Source organism: Sceloporus undulatus, chromosome 5, assembly GCF_019175285.1.
Source record: "Sceloporus undulatus isolate JIND9_A2432 ecotype Alabama chromosome 5, SceUnd_v1.1, whole genome shotgun sequence".
NCBI classification, from domain to species: domain Eukaryota; kingdom Metazoa; phylum Chordata; class Lepidosauria; order Squamata; family Phrynosomatidae; genus Sceloporus; species Sceloporus undulatus.
In genome coordinates this window covers 167,621,520-167,636,220 of record NC_056526.1, presented here as the reverse complement: position 1 = coordinate 167,636,220, position 14,701 = coordinate 167,621,520, and the positions used below count along the sequence as shown (strand labels likewise).

The 14,701-nt window shown below is 38.2% G+C and overlaps 1 protein-coding gene across 2 annotated transcripts in view; it reads right to left on the bottom strand.

Annotated features, from left to right (window-relative positions):
- The window catches only part of TBCK (TBC1 domain containing kinase), a 99,818-nt gene that overhangs the window by 47,618 nt on the left and 37,499 nt on the right, over positions 1-14,701 (bottom strand). For both annotated transcript variants that reach the window (XM_042468469.1, XM_042468470.1), the window contains exons 11-18: positions 11,733-11,871; positions 10,009-10,108; positions 7,843-7,892; positions 6,771-6,900; positions 5,273-5,371; positions 3,126-3,188; positions 1,861-1,987; positions 720-770 (exon numbers count right to left, since the gene is read on the bottom strand). In XM_042468469.1, the coding sequence (XP_042324403.1) occupies positions 720-770; positions 1,861-1,987; positions 3,126-3,188; positions 5,273-5,371; positions 6,771-6,900; positions 7,843-7,892; positions 10,009-10,108; positions 11,733-11,871 (759 nt within the window). The remainder of the gene's footprint in view (positions 1-719; positions 771-1,860; positions 1,988-3,125; positions 3,189-5,272; positions 5,372-6,770; positions 6,901-7,842; positions 7,893-10,008; positions 10,109-11,732; positions 11,872-14,701) is intronic.

Genomic DNA, 14,701 nt, shown 5'->3' with positions numbered 1-14,701 from the left:
TTCGAGTCACTTTGGAGGTATGCTGTTTAAATGACACACAGATCTTAAGAGGCCAGAAGCTGCACCAAAGCCGCACTCCAGTCCTTAGGACTGGGGCGTGGCTTTGGCGCAACTTCTGGTCTCTTAGGACACATGCATCATTTAAATAGCATACCTCCAAAGTGAGCCGAAGCAGCTTTATTTTGGCTTGTCTGTACGGGCTCAAATGTCTCCCTAAATAAAAAAAGTATATTGCTCCTAGAACAGTTACATTTTGTCTTTATAAGCTAAACAATTTATACAAAAGACTCCTATATATAAAATATTTCAAAGTTCCATTTATTAAAGACCACACATCAGCAAATGTATCAGGGTATGTCAAACTGAAACCCTATCACAGCTGCCTTCTCTTTTGGTATCTCTTTCATTCCCTCTCAAACACCCCGCTCCCCCGCATGTTCTGAAATAGCTTTTGCATCAAATGAATACAAGATAAATTAACAAGATTAGCATAATATCAATTGCAATTAAATTGATCTAAGCCTGGGACAGAGAACTGTGACTTTTCAGATGTCGCTGGACTACAGTTCAAGTTAGCCTCAGCCGGTACAACCAGTCATGAGGGATTCTGGGAAGTACAACCAAAAACATCTGGGGGGCTACATTTGATTACTCCTCATCTAAGCAGAGTGTGATATACTCTGGGGATCCATTCACATCACAAATGGAAAAAAGTTTACCTTCATTGTTGAAATTTAAATATAAGAATGGTGCACAAAGGGAGTCAAGACCTATAGAAGAAGACAAATGAATGCAATGATAACATTAAAGGCATTCGTAAGGCATTAAAATGTTCAGAAGATATTTTGATTGCCTGACATATTACTTCCCTTGTATTTATACCCACACATATGTCCCTTACATATATCACAGGTTTTTTTAATCTCAGGACTGTAATATGTGATGCAGTCCTGAGCTAAGAGCGATTTTTCCACTTTGTTACCATCCATCATTTTCAGAAAACTACATCTTAAAATTATAACTTGCATGACAATCCTATACAGGATTCCAAGAATTAAGACCCAGTGAGTCTAGCAGTCATTTCTTAGAAATTCATAGGCTTCAGATATTAATCATTTTGTTTAGCTGTCAGTATATCATTATGGAGACCTAACCTAGGCGGTGTACAGACCACCCCTTTGGGAAGTCCTGCACCCGCCCCTTTCCCTGACAGATCGGGGCCTCAGCTGCCACAGCGGCAGCCCTGAGGCCCTGATCTGCCGCTTTTCCAGGCCGTGGGGAAGCGGCAAAAGTCTGCTTCCCCATGGCCTGGAAAGGGGTATCCTTGGGGCTTCATGCCCCAAGAACACCCCGACAGCAGCGGGGAAAGGGAGAAAGGGGCCGTCGCTGGTGCAGCCGTGTAAAGGCTGCGCCAGTGACACAAACCAAGGAAGGAGCTCCGTTTCGGAGCTCCTTCTGGCGCTTTTGAAAGGGTGCCACAGGCGTCCTTCAGCAGCGTCAAGACGTCACGTCCGCACCACCCCATTTGGAGGTGGTGCAGCCATGACGTTGTAATGGTGGCGCCCATGTAGAAAGGGCGCCGCCATTACAATGTACTAGGGTTGTGGGGCGTCTGGAAAGGACACCTCAAGGCAACCCTAGTATGCGTGCAGGCCGACGAAAAGGGCCGGTCTGTACAGCGCCCTAGTTAGCTTTTCAAAACACAATAGGGAAAAAACAGAAGAATGATCTTTCAACAATTTTTAAGGAAGCCAGCACAATGAATTCAAAAATATTGTTAATTAATTTATTAAGAAATAGTACATGTCAGCAATTAAATAATAATAATGACAGCTTGGCACAGTAACCAGCACAACTAACCTTGCCAATATACAAGATCAGGATGGGAAACGACCCATGCTTTCAAAACCCGCCTAAATTTTGCATGACCTTCAGGAGATGACAGCAACTCATCATACTGATGACAGCGAGGAATGTCAACTTCAATCTACAATAAATACAAGCACAGATAAAGAAATCAGGATAAGCCCCAGAGGAGGACATAGAAATGGAATGGGAGCTCTAGTTTTTTTTTAAACGGCCCATTATAGATCAAGGGAAAATTTGAGAGTTCGTCATCCCAAATGACTGATCCTAGTATATTAACTATGTAATACTTGAAAAATAACTTTTTGGGACTAATTATTCCACAATTTGCCAGCCAGATTCCCCAGAGCCATGCTGGTTTTTGGGAATCTGGGAAATGTAGCCCAGAAAAGAGATTTCCAAGTTCTGATTCAATGATACACTGTGAAAAGGAGATGGGGAAAATAAGGAAATGGTTGTATGGAAGCCCATTAAGAAAGTATTATGCTGTTGATTTTATTCCACCACTCCATAAATAACTTTGGTATTGCTGAGGGTGACATAACTTTCTTGTGACTTCCCAAAATGGGGATTTCCCTGATATAATTCATACCTTTAACTTCTCCCCTGAAATATCTGAAGCCTGTGATGCAGACTGGAGGATTCTGGGAGCTGTAGTCCACACCACAAAATTTCTAAGGTCTGGTTGCAGGTATTTACAAACCAGGTCATGGAATTTAACACCTGAAATGTACAGTATAATTCTCTCCTGACAGTAATGAGTCAAAAAGTACTCACAGTGTCTTTACTGGGACTGACCCAAATTCATAAATGAGCATGAAGAAATGTTACCTCCTCCCTTCCCACATTAAGAAGAAAATTGTTTAATAGAAAATATATGAATTCTTCTGTCTTCTATAGATAACACTCTATTTCAGGAAGATGAAAGTCATGATGATGGGGACAGGGAATTAATATTGACAAAACAACTGAGCTCCTTTTCACTTGTTATCCTTCATTAATATATGAGGAGTCAACTGTAGGTAGCATTCATTAGATAAACATGGGTATATCCTTTGGTTTATCATTCAGTTGCACAAATTACTGTCAATTTCACATTTGCATCATTAAAATGGTGTTGGTTACAGCTTTCTCATGAAATATACAGTAATGGTTCAAAATACAAAGACTGTGAAGCATTTTTGTGCAGAAAAATATGTTATTATCTATCCAGTGACTATGTAGCATAGTTTCAAAGAATCAAAATCAAAGAATCTTACTTGTCTGTCTGTAGGAATTGGAGTGTCCTTATCAATAGCATCATATTTTGCTTGAATGTCACCCTAAAATGCACAAGAGGTTATAAATGTATTGTTGATGTATTTGTAAGCTCCACTGAATTTGTTGTTTTGCTGTTAGAAATGCCAACGAAACCCATTTATCAAGGGCTCAGATAAGAGTTTTGGGGCCTGTAATGCATACTTCACACTGCATAGCAACATGTCAGGACACTACCTAGCGGTACTGTATTGCAGCATGCCAGGACAAAATGCCACAAGGCAAATCTTGTGAAATATAATCTTCTCAAGGGCACACCTTGAGCCATACTACAATATTCTACTTTTTTGAGTTAGCAGCTCACTTAATAAGGGCAGAAAATGTGCTTACATTCACATCCCAATTTCTGTGCAAACTATAACATCAAATATAAAACCTAACACATGTAGGAAAACATTGCAATTTATCTTCAATGTAAAAACCAACTCTGAGTTTTTATATTTAGAAGCTATATCCTAATGTTTTGACCTTGTGGATGCCAGGCTGGGGTTGGCACAGTGGGTAAATGGAGTGGGAAAGGATGCTTTTGTAATCTTCCATGTGCATGGGCAGCAAGTGAGATGAAGTATCTCCTCATTAGCCCTTCGTCACCCTCCAGCATATCAACAGACTGAGTGCTGGGAACATTTCTGTGCTTTATTCAGGATCAGTGATGTTATAAGAAAATGGAATGCTACAGTTAATTAATTATGCATTTCCAAACAACAGGACTCAAGAGAGCAAAAGTTATGAAGATACAATTGGCTCCTGACAGACACCTCTGATTCAGTCTCCCCTGCCCATGAAAAACCCAAGAGTTCCTTTCTCTTGCCCATCTTTATATATCTTTAAACTCACTCTGATAGCCATTAGGGCTGAAGAGCGGGGTATAAATACCATAAATAAATAATAAATAAAAAAATAAATCTTTATTGCCCATACTTTTCTCCCATCTCTGAGTGGATGTGGGAATGGGAAGAAGGAAAGCTGAACCAAAAACAACTTAGCTATCTCTTCAGCCTCTGTTATTGGAAGTGGGAGCAAATCAGACTTTAAGGAATGGCTCCTTCAAAGATGCTTCTCCCCAGCACCTCAATCAAATGAGATTATTTTCATGGTCAATGCAAAGGGCTTTGCCAAGCCTACTTTGGTAGGCTATGTCCCATATGCTGTAGCAACTAGGACAGAGAAGAGGTGGTGAGGAGTGTGAAGTGAGTTACTCTGAAATAGTGGCTGCTGAAAACCCGAGAGGATGGGATTTGAAGCAGAGACGATCAGAAGAAATACAAGCAGTCTGGAAATAGTAGGTTGAAGGGTTGTATGAGTACAACTTTTCCCTCGATGAAAATTTTGCACAACTTTACATAGTTTTAAATAACACTTACTTCAGGTGTTGTGTTATTTGACTAAAAATTATTGAACAAAAAAGTATTTCTCATGGAATGGCAGAGTAATTAATGAGCAGTAGTCATCTTGAATTCCATTCAGCAAAGACTAAGACCCAAAGGAGACAAAAAGCCTTGTTTATCCAGTGAGAACCAGTTTGGTGTTGTGGTTTCGGTGTTGGTTAAAAACTGTGGGAAATCAAGATCGAATCCCAGCTTGGCCATAGAAACTCACTGGGTGACCTTGAGCAAGTTATATTCTCTCAGCCTTTGAGGAAGCCAATCATAACTGCCCCCTTTGGACAAAAAAATTGCCCCAAACCCCCCAAAAACAAAATCCATGACAGGTTTGTTTTAAGGTCAATCCTCCCTTCTTCAAAAGTGAGGAAAATCTGATTATGGTGAAATATTTGTCTACAATTTACTACATGGTTCTTAAAAGAAACCATCAGTTAGAATGATAGTTTTCATCAATGCTCCCTAGTACAGTGATGACGAGCCTTTTACAGACCGAGTGCCCAAACTACAACCCAAAACCCACTTATTTATCACAAAGTGCCATGTTCCCCTAGCTTTCTAGTAACAAACTCTGGCGAACTCTGTGGTGGGGTGAGAGAGCATGTACTCACAGAGAGGGCTCTGAGTGCCACCTCTGGCACACGTGCCATAGGTTCACCACCACTGCCCTAGTATGTTCAATTAAAAACATTCCCTTTTATTCTTACCTCTACTCCAAGTAAGGCTGCCCAAGTTAAACCCCGCATCAGTGGAGGAATGTCAACTCTGGCTTCTTTCCAAATTTGGTTTTTTTTATAGGGATAGGCCTACAGACATATCATTTTAGAGTATTAGAAATACTTTAAATAATACCTAACATTTTTATACAGATTGAGTCTCCCTTATCTGAAATTCTTGAATCAGAAGTGTTTTGGATTTCAGATTTATTTTTTTTGGATTTTGGAATACTTGTTATTTGCATATACATACGTAATGAAATATCTTAGAGATGAGACCCAAGTCTAAACACAAAATTCATTTATGTTTTATATATACCTAGACACATAGCCTGAAAGTAATTTTCTGCAATATTTTAAATCATTTTGTGCATGAAACAAAGTTTTCACAGTCTGATTTTTGTGTACTCTGTGTACATTGTGTACACAAAGTTTGTGTACACTATCAGAAAGCAAAGATGTCACTATCTCAGTGAAAAAAGCTTTGGCTTTTGGAATATTTTGGATTTGGAAATTCCGGACAAGGAAGACCCAACCTGTATTATGTTTGTAAATATATGTTTGTATATTATATTGTGAAATATAATAAATCCAGTATATATTTAAAAATAGTTGAAAAAAGTAACAGGAAAATCATAGAATCATAGAGTTGGAAGGGGCCCTATGGACCTTCAAATCCAACCCCTGGTTAATGCAGGATTGCCAGCTTCCTCAGCAGGAGAAGCCTCTTTTTGAAGACATCCAGAGAAGGAGGCTCTCAGTCAATAAGTTATTTCTAATGTTTCATTAAAATCTACTTTCCTGTAATTTCAAACCATCACATCTAGTTCTACCCTCTGTAGCAGCAGAAAACAGGTGTGCCCTCTTCTCTCCGTGACAGCCCCTGAGGTATTTAAAGAGTTCAATTATGTTACCCCTCAGTCTTCTCTTCTGAACACGCCCAGCTTCTGGAACTTCTCTTCATAGATTTCTCTCTCTTATCTTTGTTGTCCTTTTCTGAAATTGCTCAAGCTTGTCTATGTCCTTTTTAAAATGAGGCACCCAGAACTGGACACAATATTCCAGATGAGGCCTGATCAGAGCCGAATATAGTAGGACTATTATTTCCCTTGACTTGTAAACCATGCTTCTATTAATGTAGGCTGAGATAGCATTTGCCTTTTTTGCTGCAGCATCATATTGCTGGCTCATCTTCCATTTATGATCAACAATAATCTCAAGGTCCTTTTCACATGTAGTACTGCTGAGCCATGTATCCTCCATCTATATTTGTGCATTCGTTTTTTGTGCCCTAAATGCAGAATTTGCATTCCCCTCTGTTGAATTTTATTTTATTAATTTCAGCCCTACTGTTGATGTATAAAGAAAAATGAATGAAGCCTTTATCATATTTAATTGCAAGATACACTCAAGAGCAAAAAAATATAAAAACCAAGAATCTAGATGCTAAAGAAAATTGAATGAGTCTAGCTTTGTTAGCGCTACAAACCTTTAGCAGCCTGTCAAATAGGACAATTCTGTTTAGCTGATATTCTGTGTCTCGCTCTCGGATAATAAGAGGAAGATTAGCAGCAGCAGATAACTCATTACTACTGTTTGAATGGGGTACATTTGACTGGCTGAAACAGAAAGGAAAAACTAGTTGTAAATAAATATTATATTTGATTCCCTGACAAGATGTAGCTGACAGGATGGACAACTTTAGTGGATCTGGGGCCAATTTCCTTTCTTGGGACCTGCTACATGTAGGTTGCAGTCATTTTCCAATGGCACCAAGTAGCTCAAAAATGAAAATGGGAACTGATCAAATATTACTTTTGGTTTGCAATCCCCCAATCTTGGAACCCATTGCATAGATTTTAGGGGCTGCACCTCTTGTATTTTTATGAAAAATGTGTTTCCCTGACTTCAATTCAAGGTGTTTTAGTTCAAATCAATGGGAGAGTGGGGGCCTCTACAAGGTAGTAAAACAAGATGTAGGGTCTCCATTTTGCCCACATCTGCTGTAAAAGGAATAGTGGAAAATACCAAAATAATTGAAATCTTCTTCCTCCTCTTGCAATAAAAAATACCCCCCCCTTTAAAAAGTGGCTCAATTCATTCTAATCTCCTACTCCAAAAGAATTTTGTACAAAAGCATTCAGTTTGTGATCAGTAAAGCATTTTGTACAAGAGATAATGAATAAAGTAAGAAGTTTTCATATAAATATAATGAAGGTGCTACTACTATCATTGAATCAATATATGTGCTCTTAGTACTGAACATCTTCTTTGCTTACTCAACCTCTTTGTATAAAACCCCAAGGCTGTTCTAGTGGAAGAAATGGATGAATCTGATCCCTGTTCCAAGTCAAGTCCATCTCACTCAGAACCAAAAGTAGATCAGTAAATTCTATCAAACAGCTTTACTGATCACAAACCGAATCAATTGGAAATAACATAAGCATTCTATAAAACAAATTGATTTCCTCAAGTAAACAGCTAGTTCTATTTTGCTCAAATCTGCTGAAAAAGGAAAGTGGAAAATACTAAGATAACAAATAAATAAAACATTTACTTACTCATCTTCAAGCAAGGGATAAAAGGCTTCACCAGCAACATCTTTCAGCCTCTATGAGAGATTATAAAAATACCGAGGATTAAAAAGATATTATGCATTTATAATGAGCTGTAAGAAACAGATAACGCCTTATGTGCCTGGTATTTGCTAGCAATCTCCCATCCAATTACTAACAGGGCTGACCCTGCTTAGCTTCCAAGATCAGACAAAATCTGATGCCTTTGGAGTATTTAGCATGGCTATAATTTACTACAGTGGTACCTCGGGATACGAAATACCCAGGTTACGAAATTTTCGGGATACGAAAAAATCCCATTGGAAAACATTGTTCCGGGTTACGAATGTTTTTTCGGGTTACGAAAAAACTTTTGGTGCTTTTCGGCGCTATTTTACACGGAATCGCGGCTTTTCCCCATTAGCGCCTATGGCAATTCGGCTTACGAAGGCTTTTCGGGTTACGAAAGCGGCCGCGGAACGAATTAAATTCGTAACCCGAGGGTTCAGTTTACCAATATGAAGTGGTGAGCGCATTTCCATCCAACACTAGGGCAAATGTACTTCCTGCTCCCAGAATATAATCCTAAACATTATTTTATATACCTGGCACCTCCATATACAATGGTTATTAAGGCCTTTATGATCACAAATAGAAATATTAAACTAGTGGAAGACCATTTACCTCTTCCTCTCATAATTGCTGAGAACAGCTCACATTGGTTACTAAGAAAAGAGTTGGGAACATTATTTAAATTATTGATACATTACTTAATTGTTACTATAGGCAATGCCATGACTTGTATGACATTATTTTCCATCTCTGACTTACAGTAGCTATTGGTGTGATGAATCAGGTAACAACTTTGGCTTTTCTTTTTGGAAAGGTTAATGTTCTAATTTGGAACAATTTTCCAGCAATAGTAGAAAACTGTAGAAACCTTGTTGAAATTTATCTTACTGTATATTTATATTACTGTGCTTCTTTGCAACCAATGCTCACATAGAACAAGAAATATGATATCAATATGAAGAGAGACCTTGTTAGCCACCAGTGTTCTCCTAGCTATAGCTTTCAACACATCTTAAATAAATTGTAGACCTAACAATCCAGCATTATTAAAATTAATACCACCGAAGGGATGCTCTTATACAATTCAGGTCCTACTGTGAAGCCACAGAATTATCTTCTTTGGGGATTTACAGTTTACTTTAAATGTCTTTTACTTATGCAACACTAATCCTCTTTTGATTACAAACTTAAATATGAGACTCATCTTTTTGAAATATTGTATTTGGGTGTTTGGCTTCAAATTCTTATCCAGAACTATTCAGAGGGGGCAGGGGAAAGCAATATGAACACCCTGGCTCCAATCCCATCTTCATCTCTTTTCATACACTGATGGCAAATATGTGTAGCACAGAGCTTTTCCTATTCATGCCAGGCTTCCGCCCATACAATTTAGAACACCATGTTTTAGTTAGATCAATTGTTATCAACACTTAGTCCTCCAGTTGTTTGGATTTCCAGAATCCTTGACATGAACCACATTAGTTAGTATTTCTGGAAGATGAACTTCAAAACATCTGGAGGACCAAAGGTTGAGAACTTATGAGTAGTTCTGCATTCCATGAGTTGCAGGGGGGCTAAACTATCATTCATTTTTATTGGATTATGCCCAACATGTCCTTGGTCCAGACAAATAGGATGTTACCACAAATCAACCAACCAACCAACCAAACACCAACCAACAACCCTCCCCAACAAACCAGCATGTGCAGTATAAGTTTAAAACTGCTTCAGAACATTTAACTGAACATCCCCCCCAACTGATTAAGCACACCACAAAGGTCAAACCATTGTCACAATGTCAACAACCTTCCACCTGCAACTTCCACACATAGTAAATGCATATTTTATAGCACTATAATTGCTAAAATGAAGAATTATTACCATGAAGGCCTAAAACAAGATGGTATTTTCTTAACTTTAAATAAAGATTTAATGGGATAGTGGTGGAAGACAAGTGATACCGAACATACTTCAACATTTTGAACAGGTACTATCTAAACTTTTTCTCACTATGCTTACACATTCTCTTCAAAATACACAGTATAACTGTATACTTATGTTTATAAATATTCCAACCTAGGGAAACATATTTCCTCTTACATTTCTAAGCTGGCACAGAGATAGTGTGACAGTTGTATCATCCAAAAGGAAGCTTCTATCCCGCACTTGTCCAAAGCTTTCCCCATCTTCAAACACAAAACTAAAGCAAACAGAAATTGTTTCAAAATATGTTTTTCACAGATTAATGCACATCTTTATCTAGGAAATCCGTGGGATGAACACACGAATAAAGCATTCAAGGCAAAAAAAGAAGATATAATAATTTTACTTTTCTCCAAGCAGGTAATACAGACCTGTTGGATTACACTTCCCATTAAACTACATCTAAAGGAACCATTTGGGGAAAGGTTTGGTGCACCAAAATGTCTTGCTGTTTTTGAGATGGAAATAAAATCCACAAACTAAAGGAAAATATCTAGTTTGCAGACTTAATATGATGAGAGGCACTGACGGGACAAAAAAGTAACCCAGAAAACATGACTTTATTTAGAAGGAAAAAACCCTCAAATGAAACAAAATAAAATATGATCCAGGGTTTAGAGATGCAAGACATCCAGTGTGAAGACATATATTGACATTTCACTTCCCATTGCCTGTTTCAGATTCCACAGGGTCTAAAATCAGCACTGGTTTAGAGACAAAATAAATGTCTAAGGGCGGTATAAAGAAATGTAAAATTCACCAGTGTTGTATCTTTAATTCAACCAGATTGTGTGCTGCAAGTATCTTTGAAGGCCTTCATCCCAGTTCAAAGAATCAAGCAGAGCAATGATGGGAACAGAATGTTGTTGTTGTTTTTTAGTATGCAACATTATCCTTGTTGTTGAATGCTGTTCTGAGGACTCACTTAGTCCCCCTTTTCAGATCTATCTATATCTATTTATATGGAGCTGAGATGGTTTTATTTTTTTTTTATAATAAAACAAGGATTGTTCGGAGGATAGAAAAGAGGATGGAAGACCCAGTGTGCCACCTTGTGGTCTTCAGAGGAAAAGAAATAAAAGTAACTCATGAAAAACAAAGGGCATAAGAATACACATGTCTTACATGAATAGAAGTATGGACTAGCCAGCCTGGTCCTAATAAGTAATCTTAAATGATCCTGACAAGGTATAAATCCAGGGCACTTATTAGCAGAGGACAATCGTATGCTCTTCTAGCTACACAAGCAGAATTCTATTACACAAAGATAATTCTGTTGGTTCTTCCATTAGTAGCATACTGTATTTGTTCTTACAAAGAGCTAGGGACGCTATCTCTTCTACAATTAATTACACAACTGGTAATCACATTTGATTCTTTCTCCTCCCCGCACATAGTCTGGAACTAAATGTTCACATGGGCAACATCAATTGCACCATCAGAACAACACCTTCGGATACTGGTCCTAGCTCATCTTACACAGAAAAGACCTAATGAAATCAGTGAGATTTAAGTTGGTCATGACTAAATTTAAGTTCTTTGAATTTCAAAAGGTAAGCTCTAAAGTCAAATTGTTATTAGAACCATCTCTCTCATGGCATAAATATTTCATTTAATGTTTTATGTACTGGATCTCCCAAAACAGGAATTATGGGGAAATTGCATCACAGATCATAGATTTTGAAATGGCAACAAAATTTAGTACATTACCAGCTACATAGGGTCACATGATAATAGTATTTTTGGGGAAAATCAACCCTGCATTTCCCCTTTAAAGCCACTTTACAAATTAACTCTTTTCTTCAAGCTCCCATCCCCAAAAGTAGTTTTTCACTCCTTACATTGGAAGAGTGCAGATGGGTGGCTTTGAATGAATTATTTCCTTGTTGACAAGCTCTTTCTCCAAGTCTCCTCCAGCCAAGCACCAGAGATAATAAACTTCTTCAATTGATCTCTCTGCTAGGTAATCGGAATTTTCCTCTATTAACAGAAGCCAACAAAGACAGTAACTCTTTAAGATTTTCCCCTGCATTGTTAGACATATAATAACAGGAATAATTCCTCAAACAATATTATTAGAGATAAATGATCTTCCCTTTGGAAGCACTAGAAGCGAAATTCCCTGGAAGACAAAGGCAGCTGGACAAACTATGGGGTTGTCCCACAGTGAGAGGGGTAACACAATGACATCTCCATCTTGATTTTGTAGGAGAAAACAAAACATGCAATACGTGCATCAGGGAACCATTTAATACATGTTTTATTCATCATTTAAAATATACTTCTGTTTTTTAGCTTAATGGAACGTGGTGGCAATAAATAACAGAATGCATAAAATCCACCAAGTTTGCCTCAAGTGCTTTCTGCTCATGCAACTTTGAATGATTACCAAAATGTATCCTAAGACAGCCATCCCTCATGATTCCTGATGACTTCCAGGTGATTTTTGTTTCCCATCATCCTCAGCAAAGTCATGTGCCAAATATGATGGAAGCTGAAGTTAAGAATAACTGAAGGGAACCAGTTTGGGAAAAGCTGACTTGAGCCATATCAAATTTGTGGCCAAATGTCACCATAAAAATATATCCTTCAGAAACCACGAAACAACAAAACCTTAACCTGTCACTGATTTCAAAATGAACAATTTAAGTAAACTGTACCTATGATGAGTTGCTGTGCCCTGAGTGTAGCCACTGTCTCAGTGGCCCAGTGTTGTTTATATTAACCCGCAGCTATTTGCTAAGGCAGCCTTTGCCAACCCGATGCCCTCCAGAGATGTTGGACTATAACTCCCAAAATCTAGGTTTGCTTTATGGGAGTTGTAGTCCAGCAATTTCTATAACAACAGGTTGGGTCTCAATTAAATTATTAGGAAAGGGCCCTCTTTAGCTCTAGTACATGAAGCTGAAAATGAACTGAGCTTATGATTCTATGGGCCTTTGTTTGACAATATTTCTTTTCTTCAGCTTTCAAGAGCTACTCATCTCTGTGAGGTTAGAAAAATCTCATGTTGTGGCAATAAAATCTCCTACCATCTTGGGTCACTGAAGTACAAGCAACAGAAGTCTCATTTCTGATCATTCTAACTGCTGCTATTTATAAACACATTGAATTTTCTAATATGGTAATCTGTTCCAGCCGAGCAATCTCTCTCTCTCTCTTTCTCCAAAACAAATGCATGACAAAGACTGGAGCCTTCTGGTTAAAATATACAACATAGGCTCAGAGTCTGCACAAATGTATTAAGAAGACGGTAAAGAACTCTTTTCTTTTTTTTAAAAAAAATATTGTTATTCACATAAAATAAGATTTTAAACATAAAAACAACATTTGTAAGGATAACAAATATACAAACACACATATGACTGTGACAAACTCTTAAGAGCACTCAAACGTGGAATCATTTTAAATAAAATAAATTTAGAATGGACATGGTGGTACATATCTGAACTGTCAGATCACTTAGTCAATATAACATGTCATACTATGAACATGGGAAATTGTTCTCCTGAGACTCTATTGATTTAGTAGAATTAAAAGTGAAATGCTGTCTTGATGTAGTTGGACGAAGACAGACTATAGTAATTAACACACCATAATTTGCATTCCAGCTCTGTATAGCAGGATAAATCCTGAACCTGAGAGCCAGTGTAGTGCAGCAATCTGAGTGATTGTAGATTACAACTCTGAGACCAGGTTTTGAATCCCCACTCAGTCATGGAATCCCATCGGGTGATATCACAATCTCACAATCATAGATCACACAATTTCTCAGCCTCAGAAGAAGGCAAGGGCAAGCCCCTTCTGAACAGATCTTGCAAAGAGAACCTTGTGACAGGTTCACTATAAGGTTGCCATAAGTCAGAAACACAACAAACAACACAACAGACAACAACAAACAAGTGAAATATTCTTCAACAGCCAGAAAGTCACCAAACAAAAATACACCAGTACTGTGACAGAAACAATTTGCTTAGAATCAGAAACATATACATTTAAAGATTGGAAAGTTACTTTTAAAAAGTCATTAGCTGGGGTTATAGTCCAAATCCTGCCCAATAGTTAGCTACCACTTCAGTTATAATTTTTAAAATTATACTTTATAAAGGAGCTTATCGCTCAGCATTTTAAACTCGCTTCAGCCTTCTGGGCTGGAACTGGGATGCTGGATGGAGGTGAGGATCACCATTGAACCGCTGGCTGCCATCAGCCTGGGTCCCAGCTGGGTCCCAACCATGTTCCACCAGCACTTTTTGGAAACTGGAAAGCTTTCCGACTTCTAAAAAGTGCTGGCGGAGTGCGGCTTGGATCCAGGCTGATGACAGCTGGAGAATCAGCCATGATTTACTGTGTGATAATCCCCACCTCCAGCCCCGGAGGCTGGAGCCGGTTTAAAATGCTGAGCGATAAGCTCCATAGTTAAGACTCTTAAAACCAAATCTTTATCTCCCCTGTTTCTCATTTCTTTAAAGAAAACAAATGGTTTTTGATACTATGAAGAAAATCTGAATGATATAAAACATGCTTTCCTCAATTCCATTTTGCCAATGCCACAACAGAGCACAAGGCAACAAATAAAGCATATGATATTCCACCTCAACAATTAAACGAGGCCACATCCCTATAACTATAAAAATGACTTTAAATAGTTATATAAGAAATGAAGTTGTGGTTGTGTGCCTTCAAGTACTTTCCGACTTATGGCGATCTAAGGTGAACTTATCATGGGGTTTTCTTGGCAAGATTTATTCAGAGCCATTGCCTTTCCATGAGGCTGAGAGCATGTGATTTGCCCAAGGTCACCTAATGG